The sequence below is a fragment of the Gavia stellata genome, chromosome 11 (assembly GCF_030936135.1).
Source record: "Gavia stellata isolate bGavSte3 chromosome 11, bGavSte3.hap2, whole genome shotgun sequence".
In the NCBI taxonomy this organism is placed as follows: Eukaryota; Metazoa; Chordata; class Aves; order Gaviiformes; family Gaviidae; genus Gavia; species Gavia stellata.
The window spans coordinates 12,464,449-12,491,042 of NC_082604.1; the positions used below are offsets into that span (position 1 = coordinate 12,464,449).

The window sequence follows — 26,594 nt, forward strand, 5'->3', positions numbered from 1 at the left end:
GGCTAATGTTTCAAGTGACAAAGCACTTCAAGAACATATGCAGGTTTAAAATACACTAAAACATGTTGCCCTTGTACTATCTTTGACTGCACTGAGAAATATGTTTAGCTGATTCTGGAAGTCTAAATCTTATGTATGAGTTAAACATCCAAAAATACTCAAAGCAGCAGTAGTCACACGTCTAAATTGAAGATCTATTATTTTGGCATTTCTAAATGCACATCTAAGTCCATATCAATAAAATTGTTGAAAACAAATAATGCAAATAATAAATTTAAAAATCAAATTCAGAGGTGCGTTGATGGGAAGCAGAATAAAATGCTGTAGGAAATAAAAAAAAAATCAGTATTACTTATTTGTGGATAAATATCCCCTGAACTGTTTTTTAGCCAGCTAACACAACCCCAACCCTGCATCTAGGTCATTATCGGTGTAACAGGGACGTGACTGAAATGTAAAGACTACTGGTGATTTGAAAGATCTGAACGCAAAATTTACCAGAGGAATAACACAGAAGGTAAAGGGGAAAAGCAGTATTAGAAAAGATTTATACTGCTAAAAAACACAATACAGTATTTCTGCTTACATGGATCACACCATTTGGCTAGTTGTCAAGAAGAATAAAAGTAGTAAGAATATCAGGTGATATCCTTCATATATTGCTATAGTCCTCCAGGGCAATGACAGAAACTAGATCAGAAAATGTTTTCAGAAATAGAAAAGCTCTGGATAAAAGCCAGATTTCTCATCATGGTTGGATTTTAATTACTTGGCTGTTGAAAGCAAAAGAGCCACGTACAAACCAAGGAAGTTAAACATTATCTGAAGATACTGTACAACTGCTTTTTATACAGTCTGCGGAACAACCAACTTGCCTGAATGTTATATTAGATCTAATTCCAAGAATTACACAAATGTGAAAAATTAAGTCTGTGAATTGCTAGGACTAGGGATAATAAAATCTTTAGATTTGAAATACAGGGATAAATATTAAAAGAAATACAGACAATTTTTTATTCTCCCTACAGAAAATTGTTTTATGAGGAAATACAAGATGTCTGATGGAATTTCACCAGAATTCTGTACAAGGAAAAATGATACTTATCATAAGGAAAAAAGAAATCATTAAAATGTAGTTGTAAGATTCTTATTGAAATTCACCCTAACTAAGTCTTAACAGATAAAGATGAACAGAGGCTAAACCCATTAAAGCATTAAGCAGTAGTCTATTAAAGATAGGAGCAATTTGGGAAGATGCCAGGTAAAAATATTAGATTAGCAGAAAGTACCAGAAACTAAACAGCCATAAAATTTTTTAATTAACAACAAAATGTTTTTCAGGTAAATTAAACTCTCTTATGGTAATATGAAGAATTCTGCATTCTCTAATCACCAGTAACCTTGGGAAATCTTCCATATGCAACAGCTGTGTGATCTAGTTTCCTGGAATCAAGATAATAAATAGGGTTATTGTATGTAAACCTAAAGAAGTTAGAACCACAATTGCAAGATAGAGTATGGAAAAAAGCTTTTACATTAACAGCGAAGCCCAGAAAAAGTGAAGACCTTGAAACTTAAACTATTCTTAATCTAGGCAAATAACTTCTGTTCTCCCAGTTAATTAAAATTCATGGTGACAATTTTCTAGCTGCTATTGCAAATCAACACATATGAATCACAACTTAGCATCTTCTATAGCTGTCAAACTCTTCATTTTTTAAACCACAGAAACCACAATAAGAGCATTCATAAATTTGCTGCTTTCCAGTATTTCCAGAAATACCTGCAGGGATTTCAGGGCACTGTTGCTCAATGTGTTGCCTAGCTGTAGTTACCTCAGCTAATCAAATCAAATTGTTAATAGTAAAATAAAATCAGTCCTGAAATGTGAATTTCAAGTAATCTATATGTTAAACTCCTAATCATAGCATTGTTTTCTCTCTATCTCCTTCTCCAGGATGGCTATGAAATCTGTTATTGCTGATGAGTATTTTTCAAAAATATATTAATCTGAATTAAAAGATTTCTGCCACTTCTGTCAGAGCAGGTGACCGCCACATAGAGAAAGTAGCAAAACCCCAAGAATCCAAGCCAGTTTCATGTGGTTGGTCAGCTGAATGCTTGCAATTTTTTATCAAAGATTAATGTTTTCCTGTAACACTGAATGCAGTTCATCTGTACACATCATCAGGACATTAAAACTGCATGTAACAGAACTTCAGAAACATCTTGCAACAGAAGTTTGTTTCTTTGTTGTAATAACTGATCTGTGCTTTGCTCGTTATTATCTGGCTTTGTTCAAAACCATATTCCACTACTAATTTATTTTAGTATTATCTTATGAGCAAAATTAACAAAGGCTCTCCAAATGTTTAAAATACATAAAATATATATATACACAAGTACCAAGTCTTTCATTCTATCAACTTTACAAAATTTGCATGTGTAAGGAACAGATTAGTGACACTTGTATTTCCTCACTACATGATCAGACTATTTCCATACCCTTTTTTTTAAACTTTTGACAAAGATTTCAATTAATTTAATAACTGCATAAGTAAGGATAACTAGTTTCTCCATCACTGAAACGTTTATTGTAATTACATTTGCTTATTCCAACCAGCTTTTTTTTTGTTGCTAATTATTATTTGTATATTGTATTCCACTTCAGGGTGCTTTGGGAATTTACATAACTTCTCAGTGGCTTAAAGAAAATGAAGTAACCAAATTTATAAATTGATGAGCAGTACCCCAATCAACTCAAATAAAATGAATTAATATTACTGTCAATACAGTAGTATGTTATACATTACAGTAAGTGGAAGAAAACCAGAGGAGATCTTTAACAGTGATATGGGTATTCATGGAATCATTCTGAATATAAATTTCAAAAATCCATGTTCATGTTGACAGATGTTTGTATGTGTAGGTTTTTAGAATGTCTAGAAATTTCTTTGTGTGATCATTTGAAGGTAATGTTTGCTAAATGTATGTTTATTATCATGAAACTTTAAAGATGATGATCAATGATCCCTACCCCATTGTAAGTACAACATCCCAAACATCCTTTTCACAATAATAGTCAAAATTTTGAACAAATTCTTCAGTCCTTAGTATTGCTTAAGCTTCTTCACTATAAATTTGAGTATGAAGTCAAATTTTGTCTTTAGTACAGGTTACACAACAACTTCAGATAGCCATTCATTTTCTGACATAATTTGGACATTAAAATCTACAATGCATTACACAGAAAATGGAATCTGCAAGCATAAAGAAATTTTATTTACTAAAGGACTCCTAAGACGGTAAAATTGTCTAAAGAATAATCATGAAATGTTCATATCTGATCTAGACTGCTTTTTCAGTACCTCAGATCTCACCTTCTGTGAGTTATCACATGCTTCTGTCATGAACCACAGATCCCATTTGTAAAAGAAATGCACAATCTCAAAATCATTCCTCATTGTTTCCATCTCATTCCTTTTTCTGCTATCTTTTTCTTTTCCCTTTGTGATACTTTGCATCTTCTCTTATCCTTTTCTGCCTAACCACATTACATCTCCAGTCTTTTAGTTTTTACACATATACAAGCTCCTTGGCTACCTTTCCCCTACTGTGCTGAATTAGCACTACAGAAAGAAAGGCCCTTCCCAACAAGCAATTACTATTAAGCACAGCCGGAGAACAGCAGCAGAGCAAGAGACCTCACTTAAATTAGAAACCTATCGTGGGTTTTTGGTAGCGGGTTTTTTTAAAGGAAAATTTGAGGACATGCTAAAAATAGCAAATCTGCAAGTTATTGCATCTGGAATTTCTGATTAACTATCCTTTGTTGTATTTACAAAAATAACCAAGTCTCTTCAAAAACAAACAAAAGCTCTCAAAATATGCCTCTATGAGAGGATAATACCTCAAAAAAGAAAGAAGAATCATGGGAAAGGCAGTCAACAGTAAATTTAGACAATATATTTTGTTAAATCAACCCTTTCTTTCCCTCCAGAAAATATCTGAATTCCTGAGCTCGTTGGCATTAGTAGATCTTCCAGAACAATATGGAAAACCACCACCTTATTACCTAATACGCCCATTAGGCTACTCCAGAGCAATAGCACTGGCCCTTGCAGAGACACTGTGTCACTTCTGCTCCAACACTCTCCCCTCCTTATGGTGAGGACATGAGTGGGAAGCACAGCTATGTAATTTCATGGGAAGCATTTGCTCTTTGAAACAACGGTAACTATTAAGGAGTCAGGGAAAACCTCTGGGGCTGCTGTTGAGTTATCACAGGCTCACTCAAGAAGAGCAACCATGCACACAAGATGGCATTTGTTCCTGCAAACCTAAGAATGATTTTCTCATGTCCAAGGGACTGAGAATCAGACATGGCGCATACAAGACTATTCTTCCTAAGGGAAATAACCCTGGGTAGTCCAGAACATGATTCCTGAAACTTTCTATCCCCCCCAAAGACTTTTTCTACGTTGGAAATAACACAGATCGATGTACAAAAACTGATTTTAACAAGAGCTGTAAATGTATTTCAGTAAAATTTTTTTCCTGTGTTCCCCCAGTACGTTTTGAAAACATTTATACAATGTGAGCATGTTAGACCTATAAATAAGCAATCAGAATAACAGCTCTTCCCCCAATTCTATCCTTGCTCTAACATGGCTGGTCTTGGAAACACAGAAGTGATACTGGGAGACTACAACTAGTAACTCTGCACAGAAAATTTCAGACAGGTGACCCGAAAAGCATGTTTGCCTATCAACAATGTCTATGAGCAGAGAGGTACTTCTTGAAGTTGCTAAGTAATTTTTTTTTCTTTCCTCTGGAAGGGTCAAAAAGCACATTGTGTCTTTAAGGAAAATCCAGAAACCGGAGAAAACCTCACGACCCCAAGCAGAAAAGGAGCACAGGTTTGTAACATGTAATAAGAACAGAACTACCAACACAGAAAAATAGCAGAATAATGAGAAAACGGTACCAATGTGCCCAGAGGGAAAAAGAGCAATGCATACGGCCTAAATACTAAGATAGAAGAATGACAGTGCCAAAATATGCCTACTTAAAGCAGAGCATAGAACAGAAACAATTGGCAACTTATCGAACACAAATACGGATCAGTGGCAAAGAAAGGAGCAGAAGATAAATATTCAAGAAACAAAGCAGGCAACAAGACTGTAGGACCAAGTGGCATAACACAGAGATAGCCACACACCAGTAAAACGGAGGAGAGAGAAGTGCAAAAAAGCTGCTATAAATAGGAATGCTACACATCAAACAGTGGCACATCAAATAACCTCTCCGTCACTCTCTTTGGGGAGGACAGCTCTGGAGGGAGACGAAGGGAAGGTTTTCCTCTCCTGTGCTCCAGGTTTCCCACACGGCACAGGGGAATGGTGTGGGGCCCTTGGGGCAGCCAGTTGGTGCACTTGCAAGAGCAGCATTGCTGCCTGCGGCTGAGCCGGGGCCTGCGGGCCCAGCGGAGCTGGCAGCCTGCCCCACTCCCATTCACAGGCTAATTGCTGCTGGCATGAGCTCCCGGAGCCGGAGAGCAGCCACAACCCTGCAGAGCAACCAAGGCATAAAAATGGCTTGTAGCGGGGCACTGAAGAGCTGTGCTACAAGCACCACATCCCAGCCGCAGCACCACAGCGCACCCGCAGCAGAGGATGAGTGCCCATCTAGGGACCTCAACCCACCAGCCACCCTGTCCCATGGCCAGCATCTCAAGTGGCAGTAGCAGAGAAATTGAGAGATGGTCAGCATATTCATTAATAGGTCATCAGGAGCAAGCAGTTATGGTACGCCACACATAGAAACAAACATGGCAGTTCTAAAACAACCAAAAATCTCAGTAGCTGTTTTTCCAATCATTTACTATTGGAAAGATAATTTCCTGCAAAGCATCCTTAAAGGTCCTTGAACAGATTTCCTAAGAAAAATGCAAGTAAATTATTGACCAAGTCTAACATCTAATAATTTTCTCACTAAATTTTGCTACTAGTTATAAGGCAAACAATTTTCACAATTCTTCCAAACGCAAGATCTGCACTGCTGTCAAAATGTCAGTGTCTGTGTTTTAACACTGCTTTTAAATGGGTCACTCATTAAAACATAACACTCTAGAAAAGCAAGGAATCAGTCTAAAGAAATTACAAATAATCTTCATTATTAAACAAGTATATATTACTGGACCAGTTATCAAAGACTTGTACCCTCAGAGCAAGCATAAGGTGCTGGCAAAAGAAACACATCCACAGATCAAGTAAGAACAGAAATATAATTAGTTCAAGGTTCTAATCTTAATTATAAATAACTAATAGAAGGCTTCATAATTGAGAGCTTTCACTCCTGATAATTTTTTTATGAGCAATTTAGGCATCTGCCATTCATTCCAGTCAGCAAATTGTTCTGAAAGCATACACTTTAGCATTGTGGTGTCCTCATTTCACATAGTTACATTTACAGTGTTTACCAATGAGAATCACTGAAAGGCTTTCATGTAGAGAAGGGAATAAGTCCAAATAGAAAGGAGAATCAATTAAAACTCTGGGGGATTGAAATCATTCCTTTAGTTTTGAATTACTGCTCTTACACCCATTTTAGCCAACTGACCCATACGCAGAAATATGCAAATACTACAAGGGAGGCATCTTTTCTCACACATTTACTGGACAACACAAAAATCAGAACACACCTCAAGTCTCCTCAGATTCACCTTTCTCACAGTGCTGGAGCCTGTTTTCTACTGTAGAGGTGCCAGAGAATGAGAGAACGTTTCTGTGCCACATATACACTGAAACACTAAGCTCCTACCATATTGCTCATTATACAAAGATTTCTCATCTCTTTTGGGGTTTTTTCTGCTTACAATTATGGCCTAAGGCACAAATTTAAAAATACTTAAATATATATAAATATAACTGAAAATTTATACTAAGTACACCCTGCAAAACACCAATTTGTATGAGGTACTAGATAGGTCTTTGCTGTTTACCTTCTGGGCACTGACAACTGAATCCATTGACGCTGGATGAGCAGGAACCTCCGTTTTGGCATGGCTGCTGGATGCAATGATCAATCTCTGACTGGCATAGCTCTCCAGTGTAACCTACAAAACAGCACACAACATTCAGAAAATATAGTGAAAATGAGGTTTTATCACTAAATGTATTACTAGGTCATTTAAACGGTATCATTAGTTTTCTTGAATAAAATTAACCAAAGTAAGAAACAGCATCCAGGACAGTCTTTGAATTTCTTATAAAATGAGATTTTTAATTAGAACTTATACTTCACTGGAGAAACATAAATAAGTAGCGGAAATCTAGAGATTATATCAGTTGTATTTTACCAGCAGCAATATTCTGACAGCACTAGTACAATGGAGGTTGGCACTAGGTCCTCATTGGCACCCATACAACCAAAAAAGAGGCCATTTTTGAATGGTTTTCAAATGCATCTTGAATCTCAAGTCAATAATCTTTGGCAAGACTTTAAACAAGACTTGACATTATGAATTATTTGTGCATATGCTGAACGACTGTCATTTGCTCCTACTTTTGGGCTTCAAAAGGGTGTTTAAGTGGGAGCTGTGAAGAACTGCTCAGCACAGTTGCAAACTCTTCCAAATAAGCTCCTGTAAGTTCACAAGCCACAGATTGTGTGTACTGTACCATTTGACCATAAGTTTGCTTTGTTCCATATGTCTGATGTCTATAACACATCTCCAAAAAATGAACAAACTTACAAAATACAATCTTAATGATTAAATACTCCAAACTTACATTTCTTAACAAACACCCCACATTCCCCTTTCTAATTTTTACTTACCTCCAAGAAACTATCTTGAATGCATGACTGAAGAAGTAACTACACACTACACACAGAGGTATTTTATTTTTTAAAAGGAACCCTACAAAAAATTGTAAATATCTTCCAGAACAAGCATGTTTAACACAATGGCTGGTGTTAAAGACCAGTAAGTTACAACTAGGTGACACTGTTAACACACTGGTATCTAAAACAAAGACCCCAAGATGAGATAGAGGACGTGCCTAGACTAGGATTTTGTTTATGCAGGGGAGAAAAAGGAAAAAGAAAAAAAAACCAAACAAACTTATTTTGATTAAACAATTATTTTTGATGCAATCAAAATTATCATTTGTAAGTCTTTTGTGCAGGCTAATGCCTATACCTATACAAATCTATTGATGTCACCATAAAATAGCTCTCAACATAGATTGTTATATTTGGAGTTGCTAGAGCACTACTATAGAAAAGGATCTATAAGACTTTCCTCTCTGTGTACCTTACTGCTTTTATATGCTATAGAGAGCTAAATTATGATCCTATTTTCTGCAATGCAAAACCTGGAAAAAGAAACTCTGTTGTATGCTGTATCTGGATTAATGCCCATAAATCACCTAAACTGGGGAAAAATGAGATTGAAAACCAGAACTGTGCTCTCAAGAGGTAGTTCCTCTGGACTGGATTGAGGCACTTGGAGGGATGTCAGCCTCATTCTAGATAACTGGTGATTTTCCGTAATTGTAATTGGTCTCAAATTAACATAAAATTTACAAAAACAGCAATGAAATATTATAGAAGACTACATCAACTGATTTCTTTCATCTGTAGGCTTCATATTTTTTCAAGTTCTCACATTCAGCTGATTATTTTTATGAATCACAACACAGTATTGAATAAGTTTATCTCCTTTAAACATTTTCCCATCTTCAAACTGTTACCAAGTTTGTGAAAGCTAAAATTTACCCTGGAATTCAAAAAGAATGTTGGCACAAAAAGCAGAAATTATTGTGTTGCTCTGAACCTTGCTACAAGAATCTGACTTCCTGCGATTGTCCTTATAGCTTGCAGGAAAACTCAGAGATAATATTTTATGTCAGCTTTACAAAAATAAACATGTCCCATCTTATTATTAACTATAGAGCATGTTTTGTCCATCTGAAAGAATATGATTCGGGAATTTCATAGCAAATATGTCACAAGTGCTACAAATTAAGAGGTGCTAAGCAATCACCATACGGGGGGAAAAAAGCAGTTCTCTGATGAGATACACTTTAAGTATCATTACACCTATTCATTTTGTGCTGATACTTCCCAACATTTCCTTCTATCAAGATTTGGGAAACATGATCCTATTCACATACAAATGTGGAGACGTTTATGATAATTAAACTCTTATTTACCACTTTCTTTAGTATTTTTCCAAATGAAATGAATATTTTTTAGAAATTGATAATTATATGAAAACAGCTAGTTTTCCCAACTATTTTTTTATGTGTGGGCACCAATGTTGGGGGAAAAAATTACGGGTTGAAACACAAGTCACTGAAGTTAACAATGATTAAGCCATCTGAATAATATTAGACATTTGCTATTAAAAAAAATAAAGAAAAAAATATTTTAAAAAACTTAAGAGCTAAACCTAAACATAATGTGTGGAGGCCATGGAGCACAACCTTGCAAATTCCAGAATGTAATAAATGAAGTTAACTATATTTGGCTTACTAAGGATTTACAGAGTGACTCGATCACACTGCCATTCAGAAGGGAAGCCTTCACATACGGAAACCAAATAATTTCATTCCATCTATTGTAAGCTTTGTTTTATACCATGAAAAGTAGGAGGGGGTTTAGAATTTTAGAATTTTGACCTTTTTTTTCCCCAATAGGAACTAACAGTTGTTCTACAGGCAAGGAGAAGAAACAATTATTAAAATAACAAGGCATAAAGTATATTTTACAGAAATAGTTTTTAAATGGGAAGGATAAAATCCAAAGTTAAAAGACAGAAAAGACATCAATGGAAATATATTTCAAAAATATCTAAGAGAAATGCATTTTGTTCAAGAAATTGCCATGATCTTAGTTATTGTTTCCTTGGATCTCATGGTATCATTTTTTCTACAATTGTGTTAACACTTTATGAAGCATGCAGTTGAAATGTCTGTCCCTACTAGCGACTATGTTTTTAACTCATAGGGAGCTTTTAAAAATATGGAGAGGTCAAATTTTTAAAAAAATACATAAGCACTTGATGCAGATATCTGGGATCATAATAACCAAAGAAACCCTAGGATTTTATATCATTACACAAATAAAATAACATTTGCTTTATCAAGGCACTATAATTTGTAGCTTACCAATAGAAACAGGAACTATCACAGACTTGATCTGAGTGTAACAACAGCAGTGATACCTTTAGAGTCTTGTACGTAAGTGGGAAGTATATTTATGTTGCTCTGCAAAACTTAGCTGTACAACTTGAAAATATTAAGCTTTCCAAGTGGAAACGCTCTCAGGTTTTACAATAAGCACGTAAGAATTATCATAAATATTCCCCCTAAAGCTTTTTTTTTACACAACTAAACCCAAGAATTTTGAAGTATTTGAAAAATATTTTATATTAAAATTATATTCCAATAAAAATTTTTATTTCATGAAATTCAGGCAGTTTTCTCTAGAATAATTCTTGTTTTTCTTCTGAGGTAGGGAATTTGGAAAAATAAATTTAGCCTACTAGTACTTGATGTAGAACAATTTCCGAGATAGCTATCTCATTAAAAGCAAAAAACACAAACATAACAAACAAATAATTTTTTTTCTTTTTTAATTGGAAACTACTTGTCAAAATCCAAAAGAATTCTGAATCAACCATATTCAACATGACAGTAATAGTAGGGATTGTTCAAGCATTTGAAGTTCCTCTCTGAGCTTTCTCTTCTCATATTTAAATCATTATTCAAATGTATTTACATATCTTGTTAAAGTGACAGTTGATCCTTTGGCAAATTTGTGAAATAGAATAGAGTACACCTGCATAATAACTTCACATCTTATTTTCAGACCAATATAAAACCAGGTCATTATATAAAAATACAAATGTAAATCCCTTTCTTGCTGCACATTCACTATAGAGACTTTAAGCAAAGAGATAAAAAGTGGAAGTCCTAGAGGCAGAAAAAGTATATTTAAAAGGAAACGTCTTGGCTTTTAGAGAGAATGAAGGGACCTTAATGGTTTGCCATTGCTGATTTTCTGAACTGCAAAGTTCATAAAACAGTGCAGAGGGTAGTACATGGCAGCCACATTAAAGTACCACTTGCATCCACCTGCTTCTGGCTCAGTCATTTTTCAGGCTGGTATTTACACATAACCTAGAGCAGCTAGAAGCTTCTCTAGTCTGTGCTGGTGTGTGTTAGGGTAAAGAACAAGAATATTCCCATCTTTAAGGGAATATCAGAACACCCACCCCATGATCCTGCTTTTGGGAAGAATAAAGGAAGTATTGTTGTATGTACTTTTAATATATATTTAATGCGTACAAAAACCCACCCAGCATTAAAAACAGTCAACAATCATTTAGACACAACCACTAGAAACCTGACCAAATCATTCATTTCTCCATCTGCTTTTTATGATATAGCTTTTATATTCTTCAGATCTTAGGACAGACAGCAGAGTTTTCTGTAATAGCTGTTTAGTAAGGTTTACTTTAATTTTAATTTCAATTGAGATGTCTATATTCATTTGATCACATTTTGAAAGCAAATGTTCTTAAAATAGCATCAGAGAACTCAGACACTTGTTTATTAATCAAACCCACAAATTACTCAGTTTAGTTTATGAATTTTTAAAAAGTTGTCAAAATTTAAGTTAATTCTGAGAAACAATCCAACAACTGGATAGTTTGGAGATAATTTTTTTCCATTTGAATTGTCCAACTGAAGAAAAGAATTTACTATTTACAATGAAGGCATGTTTATTGAAAGGTTAGATATAAGGTATACTTAAAATCTACATAGAAATTTAAAAAAAAAAACAATTAAGAAAAAGCTGATATAAACTAAATTTTGGTCATCTCCTCTTAGTAGGTAAAGTTCTTTTAGTTATGAATAATTCACTCATTAGGTTATGGTTTGGATGTATGCTTTCAATGGCGTTGTTCACAGCTGAAGAATTTCCCATAGCCTTTTAAAAACTGCCCTTATGTTGTATTTTCCTTCTTTCCTAGTACCTGAAGTTGCACAGTTCACTGCTCTGCAAAAGATATGCACCAAATGTTAAAACAAAAATGCATTATTCAAAGCGTAATACAAAACCTACCAGTCGGGCAGCTGCAGGTGAAATTGTTCCCATCGTGTTTCTGTGCTACATCAGTGCATGTTGCGTTGTTCTGACAGGGCTGGCTCTGACAAGCATCAAATTCTTCACACAGGGAACCCTGATACTCATCCTCGCAGTCACAGAAAAAAGTTGCCTAAAACCAAACAGGATATGTACTTCATAATGAATTTTCAAATATTATGTTTTCATTGAATATTCTACTGATCAAAGATGTTTTTGTTCTTTTCCTGATCACAACAACAGTAGCTGCCATAAATACATCGACTGCATAAAGCTACTCTTTGAAATACTAAACCTGCACCAATTCTTCAGCTAAAATTTTTAATGATGTCAGGGAGTTTCATCTAGATGAGGAGGCTGGGATCAGATCCGTAATGTCTAAGTCACTATATATTTTTATTTCCATTCCAGAAATTACATTTATAGGCTGGAATAATTGTCAGAATAAGTAATGTGCAGATTCACGGCAACAAAAACCTACTACAAAGATACACCCCAGCCCGTTATGTGAAGGGCAGGGCTGGGGTCCCAGAGGCTCACTTCAGTGGTACTTCAGTAGTGACACACCCCTTCAATTCTCTTAAAGTAGGTCGTCTTCCGAACGTATGTGTTACTGTCTCCAAACCTTGCTGCTTAATAAAAGATCAAGAACACTGCACCTGTTAAAGATCTTAAATACCTACATCAGGCATGACATGGCACATTTTTCTTAGTAATAAAATAATTAACATTAGATTTTTAAAAAAATTTATGTTGCTAAGATTGCCAAGCAAGTCTCAAAGAATGGAAGCAAGGAAAGCTTTCTCATCTGTAGTATATATTTAGATTCAACATCTTACTTTCTTTGTTCATTAAACACTAGATGGCAACATCACTCACTCTCATACATTTCAAAGCCAAATCATTAGGGGTGGAACACAGCTGTCCCATGCACAAACATTGTAATGCAAAGTACAGAATGTGCATGGAACTAGAAACAAAGAGATAGGGTTAGTATTTTATCTTCTATTTTTTCCTTGTGTTTGCTTCATATGAATAAACAGCTGTGATCTAAGTAGAAAAGAAAATAATCATCTTCATACAAATAAGAAACTTTGCTCAGTAAAACCCAGATTTCATTCTTCCTTAAAAATATTACACTGGTAGAGTTTAAACAAGGATTAATACTGTACATCTCCAAAACTCAGAATGATGGGTATATTATTCATCTGGAGTGCCAGAAGTCCCTGATAAGTGTACAGTCCATATATGTTCTGATGTTTGCCCAAGCCTCTTCACAAAACAGCTCTGAATATCTCACACATTAGCAATGGCAGGTTTCCAAACAAGGCTGTAGTTCAACAGACAGGAAAGACAGGCAAGCAAAACACAGTCAACAATTATTATAATCACACAGCACAGTAACTGACTTTGAAGATAAATCATATGAGCTACACAGGGAAGTGGCTGACAGAGCGAAACAGATAATCACTTTTATTTAAGAACTAAACAATTACCTAAATACACAGTAAGTATTTCCACATTTCCATATAGCATTGGTAGAAAACACAGCACAGGGATCGCTTTGGTCCCTAAAGACAATAGTGATCAGTGGTTCAAAGTTAGTGTTGTCCTCAACATCTCATATCATGAGTCATGCAGTACCATTGTGCATATATAGGATCAGGACCCAGGTAAAGAGTGCACATAAACAGGTTTCCTGCAGCATCCTTCACAGCTGTTCTAACTCTTACTGATACTAAATTATGTTGTTGACTTAAAGTGTTTGTTATCACTCCTGGAATGGAGTGTTGAGTTTAGACTTAATACAAAATCAAGGTTGCTGCCTGTCTCAATAACGCACCTGTTCTGGATGAACTAGGTGAGTTACCATACTATGAAAAAAATGGCATTTTTTCTTTAAATGGATATGAATAGAGCACGGGGAAAGATACAGGCACTGTACCTATATTCTGTACCCTGTTTGAACAGATCAGAGTCTTGATCTCATTTAAATGTGTTTCTGGTCCTTGCATATGGACTGAAAATGAGAACAGGCTTATTTACATCTATCTGATGCTAAAGACATCCCTAAGCAAGAGAGCCAAGAAGTATAACATCCCATCAAAGTTAACTCTGTCAGAACAGAGAGGTACCATGTTTGTTAGGTAGGCTCATGTTCGTGGTTGTTTTATGCTAGATCTGAGAGATGCAACGTGCATCACTACCTGAACCATTCATTGGAGAGGAAAGGAACGTCTGTACTGTCCACACAGACACAAACACCACGGCTCTGCCTGCACTAAAATCTCATTTTGAAGCAATGGAAGCTGATTATTATAATATAAGTATTAATATATTTAAACAATGTAACAATCAGTCACTGCCTCAACAATATCAATGAAATAGGAAGTTAAGAAAAGCTCAGATAATATTGATATCTCTCTAAGAGTATGATACAAGGATCAATTTACCATAAAGTGTAGCTAACAAAATGGGTTTTGAAAGCAGAAAAGAAAAGCATTGTAACACTTCACACTGGAATGTCTAATGACAGATAACAATTCTGAGATGCAGACAAGTTATTCTGTAGAGAAGATTAGGTGTCATTGTTTTTATTAGGCATGTCATCTTCACTTTTCCCAAATGATACTATTAATTTTTTTCCTGAATAGATGACATGTACTAGCATATTTGAGGAAAACTAAGTCAAGAAGAAACTGCACACTGCCATAATGCTAGCATTAAAGCCACTAAGAATTCCAAAACAATCTACTATCAATATACAGTTCATCTGTGTATTTTACTTGATTATGGGAGTGCAAATCTATCATATATGAATTTGGATGGCAATAAAATAAAGCATTTAAAATAATTTGCTGTTACCCAATCCAGTTGTCTGTAAGTATCATATTATAAATATAGTTCGAATATAATACTTTTTTCCCTATTTTAAGTAAGCAGAGTAATAACATGCTCATCAGATACTAAACTTCAGACTAGAGAGACCATAAAAGTTCACCTTTTTTTTTGTAACTGTAGTAAAGAAGCTGTTAAGACAACCAGAACAAAATGAATGTCTACTCTTTCTCTTACTAAGAAAAACTTTCAGTATTTATTAAAACCCACAGAGGGTTGCTATAATATTTGAGCAAAACATTGCCGTATGATAATTATATATTTTGTATTTAGGAGTACATTGTACTTAAGAAACTAAGTCCATATGCAGGAAAGCATGCCCTTAGCTATACATGAGGCTTTTTTATAATTAGCCTTTCTACAAATATAAACAAGTTGATCTACCCCAAAGCTTCTAGCGCATATAGAAGACATGGAAAACCTCGCTATTCAGTTCAATATGTCATTTCTCAGTGCAGGCAGAGGCCAGTTATTCTTGCTTAAATCTCACGGGTTCTAACTCTAGCAATAAAATTTCATATTTACACAGTCAGCTCTTCCATATTGTACATGGGAGAGCTGAAGTTATGGGACAGAGCAATCTGTGAAAGAAATAATTTTATCCCCATATGTAAGCAAAATTGTGGCTCTCAAATCCAATGGATGGACAAAGTTCACTTTAAAATCCTACACAGAATTAGAAATTCACACCAAATGAGATTTTTCTCTTCCATTGACAGCTATCTGGTTTGAGGACAACTTACTCTGGTGTAAAACTGAGTATGTTAATTTGAAAGTGGTATTTCTACTGTGATGATGCCAAGAGCAGTGTTATCCTTCTGACACATTCCCACTTCCATTGTGGAAGAATGGCAAGCATGGCAGCAAAGCAGGGGTACAAAGTTCATACAAAGGAAGGAAAAGGCATCACTTTGACTCAGCATCACCTCACTTCACAGAACTCTGTTCAAAGTGGTGAATTTTATGTTCCTTTCAAAAGCAAAAATAATTGAAAAAGAAACTCTGCTATTAAAAGCTTTCCATTTCATGTCCACACTCTATAAAAAACATCTAGCTGAGTAGAAGCTAAGTTATGTATCAGTAAGGGATGAGTAAAAACCAGCCAAGACTTCCAGGTTAGACCAGAACTCATTTGTTTATAGTTTTATGCACTCCATAGATAACAGTATGCCACTGCACTGCCATCACTGCAGATTGTTAATTACATTTAACTTTCCCATTAAGCAGATGTGTTACTACATTCTTTTACATTAAACTAGATTTGGAATAAAACTATGAAGTACATAAAAACACAAAGACAATCATTAATCTTCTTGGCACGGGAAGCAATGACTACAGCCAGCAGAGCTCTTTGCATAAAAGGCCTAATACCATGAATAAGTTTTCTTCTAAGTTGCTTTGCATCCTGCAAGACTAGAATGTGCAAAACAGAATGAATTATAGATAAAAACAAATAGAAAATCACAAAGGGCATGTTGTAAACCTAAAGAAAATCGAAGTTTCAGTTCTTCGAAAAGTGGTGCAGAAGATGCGGTTTGTGGGAAACCAGCACAACGGTTGGTGCATGTCTAGCATGTAATTTTGGCAATTGTTTGCTCCATCATTAGGGAAATCACCAAGACATTTTAGGGCATATCTCACCCAAGCTGCGTTAAACAATGGCAAAAACACGCTGCTTAATGAAATATGCACCTTCTATTTTTACCTATGTTGCTTATGCTGGGTGTGAATCCGATTCCTGACTGAAGTTCTATTATGCAACTAATAGGCTAAAGCATAAGGAAAACTGACAGATTTTTTAAAAAGCTATGGACAAATAGACAACATGACATATTTATTCTCCCTGGAGTAGGAAGCTGGACATAAATTATCTACAGTTGGAAACACTGTGCCTGAGGTTTTAGGGAGTTACCTCAGCCCAGCAGGCTGCCTGGCATAGGTTTGATGGCACTCCAGAGGATCACTGGGGACATTTCTCATTTGTTCAAGTTCTAGAAAATTCCGGAGGAGTTTGTGACAGCAAAAATGAAAGCGATTACATTTCTGAAGTTAAAATTTTATTAGAAGATAAGAGATATTGAGAATCCTGCTAATTCCAGTTCTCTGACTACTGTGAATTGATAGGCACCTCTTCAGAAATGGACTTCAACATGATTTCTATGTTCCACAGCTTCAGCCACAGGGGTGTTGGTCAACTACAACCTAGTGCATGTTATATCAAAAACACTACCTTAATAAATTTTCCTGTTATTACTCTTAGGTTCAGAGAAAGAATAGGTGGAAAGATATGAACAATCCTAATTTTTTCTATTCATTTTCCAGGGAAAGCGACACACTACATGTGCATGAGAGGGGGTCATTTATCACTAACATTTCTAGTTTTAATACATAAAACTTTCAATGTCAAGATTACAGGTGGGGATGTATAGGTACTGATATCTCTTTTTTTGAGTGACACAATAGCTCCTCTTTCTTCCCATAAAGCCAATTTATCTTTCTTTTTAAAGAGTATTTTATTCCACTTGCCACGTCTCAAAGATTTATAAAACATGCATAATTACTGAAGGCCATATATGCATTTTCTTTAATACGGAAAAGCATTAATGCTTCTGCATAGATACAGGAAGTAATTTATTTTTATTTTGAAGCATATGACATGCAATAAGAGAAAGAAATTAGAGTCATAAAAATGGACAAACAACATAAAAAAGAAAATAATACTATTTATCAAAGGCTTTAACTCTCAACTTGACAAAAAATGGCACAAGTAGACGTTTTGATATGCTGTTATATATAGTAAATTTGAATATAGTATTTACATAAATCAAATTCAAGAAGCTGAATTTATAAAATAAAAACATTAAGTACAGTAAAGCAGAAAAACTAAACTGGACTATGAAATAGGACACTGTATCTGAATGAATAATTTATTTGGATACCAGCCAGCTGGTATGGTAGAGTAGGACTTACTTCTAAACGCATCTTGCAATAATTGTGCTCACACATTACCTCAAGCATTTTAAAATTTCATTTTTGAGAAATAAAGTAGATGCTTAATTCTTCCAGATGTTAGCACTGCCATGCATATATAGATTACTATAGCAATTAAATTATTGTTGTTACAATTCAAAATGTCATTTTTCTATCAAACATGCTTATTGAGAATTTAAATCAAAAAATGGTAGCAGATGAACTAACAGTGAATTCCCTAAATATGCCAAATTTTCTGTGCTCACAGCAGGCTCACAGCTGTTAATATTTACTCAACAGTTACTATTGCTTTTATCTCCCAAATGAATATTAATAAACCCAAAGATTAACTGCACATATTTGTGCTGTAAATTACTTTTAATCCATGAAATAATATCAACACATATAGAAAGTAGCAGAGAATACAGGATCTTATTCACAGAAGTCCAGTCTGGTTTTGTAAAAGCAGTAAACAGACTGCAAATTTAACACATGTGGTTCTTATTTTCTCATGTTACTAGATCACAGAAAAAAATTCACAGTGGGCAGTGGAATTGCTGTCAGCATTTTAATCTCTCAACGTAGTAAAGGAGAAAGCCGTACAGGAAAACTTCCAAACATTATCAAATTACTCCATTCTGTTTCTTCTCATAATTATGCTCAGACAATTCCCTTGCACTGATCAGTGATTTCTGAGCAAGCAACTATTGAGATGTGGAGAGATAAGTACTAGATTAAATCAGACCTAAAACCAAAAGAAGGTTGAAGACTTAAAAAACTGGAACACACTGGTCTGGAGACTGGGGATCTCAAGTGCCCACCACGTCCTCCTCATCTCACAAAGAAATATTCTTGTATAGTGACAGTAAGATGCAGTACACATTACCTTATACCTAACTTTTTATTGCCAGGGCAGGGTATGAACCTTTGCATCTCATATCAGTCCTTTTCTTACTTTTAAGTGCTTGATTTTTAGGAATAGCAAATAAATACATTCTTATTATTTAGTAATACCTGTGAGCTTTTGAAGCCTATTAGACAACAGCAAGGTATGCACACACTCAGAGGACCACGTGCAATTTACCCTGTGTTTATACTATTATGGAATTTCCACACTACAGGATGGTCTTGGTAAGTTCACCTTACCTCGTCTGGTTTGGTGATACATTTTCCTTTCCCCGAACACTGGAAGTTATCTGAATGGCTTCCCACAGGCATGCAGGTACTGACTTTCACTATCACAGTCAAGCGTAGAGCCACAATGCATTTAGTAACTGAATCATTCAAAAAACCTTAAAAAAAAAAAGAAATAATTTATTCTTACTATATGAGAAAATACATTAATACATATTAACGCTCTACTGCTAGACAAATAAATAAAACTGAACTGAAAGAAACTGTCAACTAAGAACATCATTGCTCATCTTTCATACACATCTATCTAAATTTAATGCATGTAAATACAAATCAGAATATATTTTGGAAACAAACATTCATTATATTGATTAACAAAAGAAAGGCAGGCTGGTGAAACAGATCTACCTCCAGAGCTCTAATCTGCTATCATTTTTTAGGGCTCTAATAATCAAGTGCTTTTGCCTGCTATCTTTTTGATAAGTTAAAAATATATTTCCTTCAGTTTTTTATTGACAAGGAATATTAAAATCAAATTCAGTGGTGAAAAATGTTTACATGAATTTCTAAAACCTACCTAAGAGCTAAAAAGCATACAGATCATAAACTCCTTTACACTGGTAAGAGATGGACAATCCCTTTGGCTGCATTTTTTATGAAGTTTGCAAGAAAAGACATACACAGCTTGACAGCATTTCTTTGTATATTTGCAATACAAGTATTAATGAATGTCTGATGAGATCACCTTATAGGTGATATACCAGGTACAAAAACCATGAAAATGGAAGCATTTGACAAGGAAGACTAAAATTCACGAATCTCCGGCTAGCACCTGTAATTGCATGGGATTAAAAATATAGTTGCTTGGAAGCTATTAAAGCACACTGGAGCATAACAACATCCTTATCACCCATATTTCTAACAGATATACCTGGAAAACAAAATAAAGGACAGCAGAAAAGATAAAATGAGGCACGTACACAGCCCACGACACACACAATTAAGTCAGAGTTCATGTCAAAATACGTATAGCCTGCTCCTATACTTCACTCGTGCTCGAACTGCATTGTTCCACCACAGTGATTAGACTCCTGGGTTACAGCCCTCTGTGAGTGGCATCAGTTAGCTGGTTTGTTCTGGGAGCTTGTGGCAGAATAAAAGTGCAGTGACTTAAAAAGCGTAGGTTTGGTATAGTGTATATACTGTATGCAGAATATATGGATAAAAAACCCAAAGATCCTTCCATGAAATGTCAAACTTAAATTTGACTTCGCTATCCTTAATGTAGGTAGACTCCCAAGGGTCTAAGACTGTTTGTAGTATCAGTATGGAAAGTTACAGACATAAAACCATTGCAGGATTATAACTTTCCTTTGGAAAGTAATAGAGAGAGAATTTAAGTAAAAATGGATGCTTTTTTAAATCTAAATATCCTTAATTTTAAGAAGAATGACTGTAAACAGATGCAGGAAGTGTATGACAGAATGTTTTTTCTAATACTCTAGAATCCGTTTACAGACTAAACCTCAAAGGAACTTCAAAGATGCAGTCTAGCTTCTTACATTACAGACTGGAGATAGCACAATATTTAGTCAAGTAGAAAAAAAATTAGTACAAGATAATATTTGTAATGAACAGTAATAAACCAAAGTTTCATTAAACACTCCGAACTTCAAGTTAATTCCCTTTCCAGAACAGCTGCTGAACATTACTTACATTCTGCATATGAAAGCGTCAAGCATGACTAATTCTACAAATTCCATAGAAAATCACACAGAAGATTCCCTTTCTTTGTTCTTCATTTTTAGATTTCACTTTTTAAAATTCTGCATCCTTTAAACAATTAGTTGTTTATGCTAGAAACAACAATCCCCAAACCATATCGTCAAAGCAGGAAAATCTCACGTCCAATACAGATGTTATCAGCTTGAGTTTAGCCTCTACAAGTTAGCTAAATATTCTAAAAGATCAGATTAAAAAAATAAAATGTATTGGGTATAGTTCCAAAAACCTAATGGTCTGTTTTGGCTAGTGAAGATTATTGTAATCTGCTGACCTCTTCAAAGCAAGCCAATTTATTCTGGCCTTAATACACACCCCATTTTTACCCATCTGTTCAAAGATGCAGCCAGAATTATTTCCTTTAACAACTGAATGCGATTGTCACTGGCAGTCATGCAATTATATGTGAATGCTTGGAAGAATGTGGTATTTAGAAAATGTCTTTGGGTTCACATTTGCTTGTCTGAAGCAGATTGCTACGTATCCTTCAGGACAGTTCCCTAAAGGAATATTAAATCAACCTTCTTTGTACTTTGAATCTTGTTACTATTTTGGTATCAAAAGCCCTTAGGCAAACCACTGAAGAAAAATCATTATTCTCACTGGAATGCCACATATTTTCCTGTAATTTCTTATTATCTCATCTAATTTCCAAAGACTAGAAAAATAAAAACACAGCTATTTATTTTCACTCTATAGAAGTTGCATACAACTTTCTGAGATCTCTAGGTTTCAAGGCTAGAAGAAGCTTGTCTGATCATCTAAATATGAGTCTCTGCTTAACTCAGGTCATAGCACTTCATTTAATTCCTTCTGCAATTCCCATAACAGCAAGTGAACTAGTGTGAGTTTTAAGTTCTATTTTTAACTTCTAGGTAGGAGAATAATTTCAGAAGCATGTTTACAGCTCCCTTCATCTAAGGTCTGGACAAAAACATTACAGCTGTTTATATCAAAAGGTAATTTTGTTCAGTTTAACCTTGCTGGTTTTCTAAAGCTAATTAAAACATAATGACATCAGAGCATTTTAAGTTGAGGAATTCAGGGTTGAGCTATTTACAGTAATATTAAGGAAACAATTTTAAAGCCTAATAAATCATAACATGATGTGAGTAGTCATTTAGATTGCAGAAGAAGCATTTTCAAGCTTTGTGCACACACGTTTGATAGTCTGAGAAATGCCTGCATGATTTCATTGTCAGTATGCGTGGTAAAATACACTACAGCTCATTCCACCTGGGTAGCTTCACCTACCTATGCTTAGGGGCACAAAGTCTGTATGCTCCTGTTTCTCTCATATCAAGAAGTTAAGAATTAAAAATAAGGAATAAGGTAGAAATAAAAAGATGACAGGTGTAATCACTGTGTCCAGGTGCTTCCAGCAAGATCATATCATGCCATTCAGATTACCACTACTCAAACATTAATTGATTGTAGATTTTCTAGATTACACAAATTGACTTGCTTCCTTCACAAGCCCCATTTCTGAACAATACCTTCCTTTTATGCACGGCAGACCGAGGTCAGCAAGCTGGTCCATAGCAGACTGCCAAAATAAGGAAGACTGAAGCTAAGAGGCCACCAACTCAGAACATTATCCTATTGCATATTATGCTAACCTAAGGCATAAGACTGAACTACAAATCATAACTAACTCTTGGTATGCACTCAATGTTGTTACACACACAAACACTCTTGCCTATTGCAATTGGCTCAAATGTATTTCTCTGTATTCCACACCATGAATATATGTATTCCAACATATATTCACCTATGGCTGAAACAATAGATTATTATTTTACAGCAGAAATACAGTAATAGTTCCCTACATTAAAGTTCTAATTCACAAAAGTATAGGTCTTTGAGTCCACCTAAAGGTTTCTTGGATGAGAGAGAATGACTGCCAAGGGGTTTGGGCACTCACTCACAATGAAGCATCAATCCCCAAGTCTTCAACTTATTTTTAGCCTGGTTTCCCAAGGAAATGAGACAGCAGTGGGACGTCTATCAGTTTCCATCTGTTCTCTTTTTCTCTCTCAACACTTTCCCACACCAAAAGCTTTTGGGGTCAGTAGCCAACTGAACATTTTGCAAAGCAGTGGAGTTCTCAAAGACACTAAGTGCTTACAGCTTCCCTGCACAGTACATAGCCCCGGCACTAAGGCCATTGGTAAGTCAAAATGGGTAGGAAAACAAAAAAGGGCCCCAGAATAAGGTGATGTCATTTCTCCACCCCATTCCTGGTGTACAGTACAGTCAGTTATTCATTATTTGGAAAATGGGAAAGTGGGATATATACAAGTGGAAGAAAAACAGGTAGTATCAGTCCTTCAGGAGCAAAGCAGTGGTATTGGGTGTGCCTGCACCACATCTTCAGTTCATGTCATGTAGCTATATAATGAAGCTATAATATTTTCAGACCTGATTTCAGCTTCCAGAAACAATACAGCTGCTATCAGAGCATATTGAATCATAGTTTATAAGCCCTAGGGGTCCAGGATAGAAGCTACATAAGTATATCTGCTAGTTCATCCACAGATAGTGGAAAGTTCTAGAATTAACCTAAAGTATAAAAGATCCAAGAGGAATTTTCTGTTTGACCACATCTCTCACTTCACAGGAGAAAACGTTATCCAGCAAGCTAAACAGGAGTGGTCAATATGCTCAACCTTTTCTTTTGTGGCCATTGAACTTTGCAGACGTAGGAATAATTTAAAGAAAGGAAGCTAGGAAAAAAAAAAAGATAACTAAATTTTGATTACAATACTCACCAGACAAAAGACAAAGGAAGACTTGAATTCTAGTCCTTCCTCCTAAAATTTGTTACATCCAAATTTTACCCAAAGATTATTCCATGTCCGTAACACTCACACAGTCTATGTATCATATGGTATAGCTAACAGTCAAGACCACCACAGGGGTCTATACCAATCACCAACATGCTTAAGTGCCTTTTTGTATCTAAGCATAAGGTAGTAAATTCAGTTTAACTATACAAACTCTTATGGCAATGTATATCACAATCTCAAATAGTGGTTATTCATCTAGCAAATCTAAGAGAGCTCAATCCTTCCACTCATTCATGGAAGTCACATTCAACTCATTTTAGAGACCTAAAAAATGAAAAAAAACCACCAAGATGTTCTCATTATACACTTGATAGTGAAAATTTACCTTTACATGTTGAAATAGTAGAGGCATGCTTTTGATTTACAAACAATCATTTATCACCTTTTCCACGACCCTAACGGTCAGGGTCATTAAGGCCTATGAGTATCCTTCAGGGCTCTGACACTAATACTGTTCTACTGAATTTGAAAGAATGGGTCAGGACTCCTTTCCTAGTTTGCCTTAGGATGATTATCATACTTAAGCAGAAAACAAGAAGTGAGAAACAGGTAGTCAATGACATTCATTATCTTTGATGCAGTACTTCTGTGACATCAGTACCATAGGATACTTGCACAGAACGTCTGCGACCACTCTCTAATGATACTGCTAGGCAACGTAGCATCTGGGGATACAAAAATACAGCTGCAATACCAAAACTGCTATTTTGCCCACAAATAGCACTATTTATAAGTGGTACGACTCTCCCAAATTCTATATAAACCAGTATGCTTACTGTGCTTTGTCACAGAAGCCTTTGGCAGATACTGCTTTTGAAAGCATATATAGATTTCAGTGAGAATCAGTTCAAGAACTGTTTCAAATACTTCATTTTTCAAAAGCTTGCCTGAAGCAGCTATTTAAATAAATTTTTTTTGTTGTTAAGTGACTTTAAAACTTCTCATTGCATTTTTTTTTTCTTTTCCAAATTGATATCCTAGTCAGTTTAAAAATAGATATGCCTTCTTCCTTCAGTACCAAGACTGAAAACTCAGCCTAGGCTCTGAAAATCAAACATATACTTTCTTCTCAGACATAATCACCATTACAGTGATAAAGATAAATGTGCTGCTGGTCAAGTTATATTCTCAGTAACATTTCTGCAATGCTATCAGAGGCAGATTGACAATGATAGGGTTACACAGGTATAACAGAAAGCAAAATTTGTGTGTCAGAAAATTATCACCAAAACTTTGGGAAGAAATAGCGCCAGCTTGGCTTTCAAGCTGGAGCCCAGTTTTGCAGGACTGACAGTTAAAATATATTTATGAACTGAGCAAACCAGTTGGATTCACTTAGCATACAAAAATTCCACAAACACATGTTCCATTACATTTCCTCTATAACAAATGGCAATTTCTGAATTTCACTGTTACTAAACAATTACCCAACTTAACAGCTTGACTGGACCAAAACCTGCGATAGGATTATGAAATAGTCAGCTAGCAAGAGTACACTTACACTTGTGAAACCACCTGCACACAGCTTATTAAGGAGATGTGACAGTAGCTGAGAGCATGACCTTCTGTCATGGCTTCAAGGACTCCGCTTACTGTCCAAAATAATGGTGAAAGCCCAGCGAAGGGTGACAAGACTAATCTAATAGATTTCCTGTATCACCATTTCCCCATTATGTGCTGCTTTATCAGCATCTCCACAATGCTACCAAGCTGGCAGTGAACTATTTTGGGCACAAATGTAGGTATCAGAATCTGTGATACCACACTTCATCAAAGCAGTTAAGTGTGGTGGAATACAAACAACATAGCTAGGACTGCGATAATGGGGAGCTGCAGTAGATTGGATGGCAAGGTTAGCTAGGATTTATCTGTAGTGACTGGTTCCACTTAAAGACTTAGAGTGGCTACCCTACTTTTAAATACACTGTACAGTATGTTTCACTACTAGCTGAAGATCTCAAAGCATTTTACAAGCGTTATTAAAATGTGCCTCACACTTGCCTTTAAATTATGCGTTAGTATCCTTATTTTACAGATCAGGTTAAGGCGTCTGTCCAAGATCTCACAGTGCAAACGACCATGTGATCAAGTGAATGTAAAAATCTTGACTGTGACTTGGTCACAAAAGTTATATTTGAAGAAAGAGAAATCTTAAAAATAAACAAAAAAAAGCTATTTTGCCAAGCATTACAAATTTGAGCAGATGAACCTCCAAAGGCAAATTAGAAAATTTCCCACTGTTACTTGCTAGAAGTAGCAGTGAATAAAAATTAGTTTTGAATAATTTACTGATTAATTAAAGATGACCCTAAAAAGTAAAAATTATTTAGGTACTAGCTTAAAACATAATACAATGTATAAAAAAGTAAATAATCTGATGTTTACATCTACTTATATGTGAGAGGAGGTACATGTAACTTGACCATGAAGGGCAGGGCAGGATATTGATTTTTATCATATTTATAAAGATACCCTTTCTTATATAGCCTAATGGCATTCTTCAGAATGGTTTGGATTTCAGCTGAATACTTAGCTTTTTGCCTTATAAGGCCATCTTTTAAAAAAGTCATTGAAATTAACACTTGATTGAACTTTACGCTGTTCGCATTTCTGCTGCTGCTATTGCTTATCAAAAGACCATTTTCTGCAAGGTTAGTTCTTACGCCCAGAACCCCAGGGAAATGTTCGCAGTTGAGCACAATACTCAATACTGCCTACAACAGGGCCCTTCCAGGCAAATTGCACATAAAAATGAAAACCCCATTAACTGGAGCAGTTGTCACCAAATTCCCCCACCAGCAA

At 35.4% G+C, this 26,594-nt stretch overlaps 1 protein-coding gene across 1 annotated transcript in view; it reads right to left on the minus strand.

Annotated features, from left to right (window-relative positions):
• The window catches only part of DNER (delta/notch like EGF repeat containing), a 136,001-nt gene that overhangs the window by 35,193 nt on the left and 74,214 nt on the right, over window positions 1–26,594 (minus strand). Inside the window, exons 5-7 of the mRNA XM_059822600.1 lie at window positions 19,174–19,319; window positions 12,139–12,292; window positions 7,004–7,117 (exon numbers count right to left, since the gene is read on the minus strand). Of these exons, the coding sequence (XP_059678583.1) occupies window positions 7,004–7,117; window positions 12,139–12,292; window positions 19,174–19,319 (414 nt within the window). The remainder of the gene's footprint in view (window positions 1–7,003; window positions 7,118–12,138; window positions 12,293–19,173; window positions 19,320–26,594) is intronic.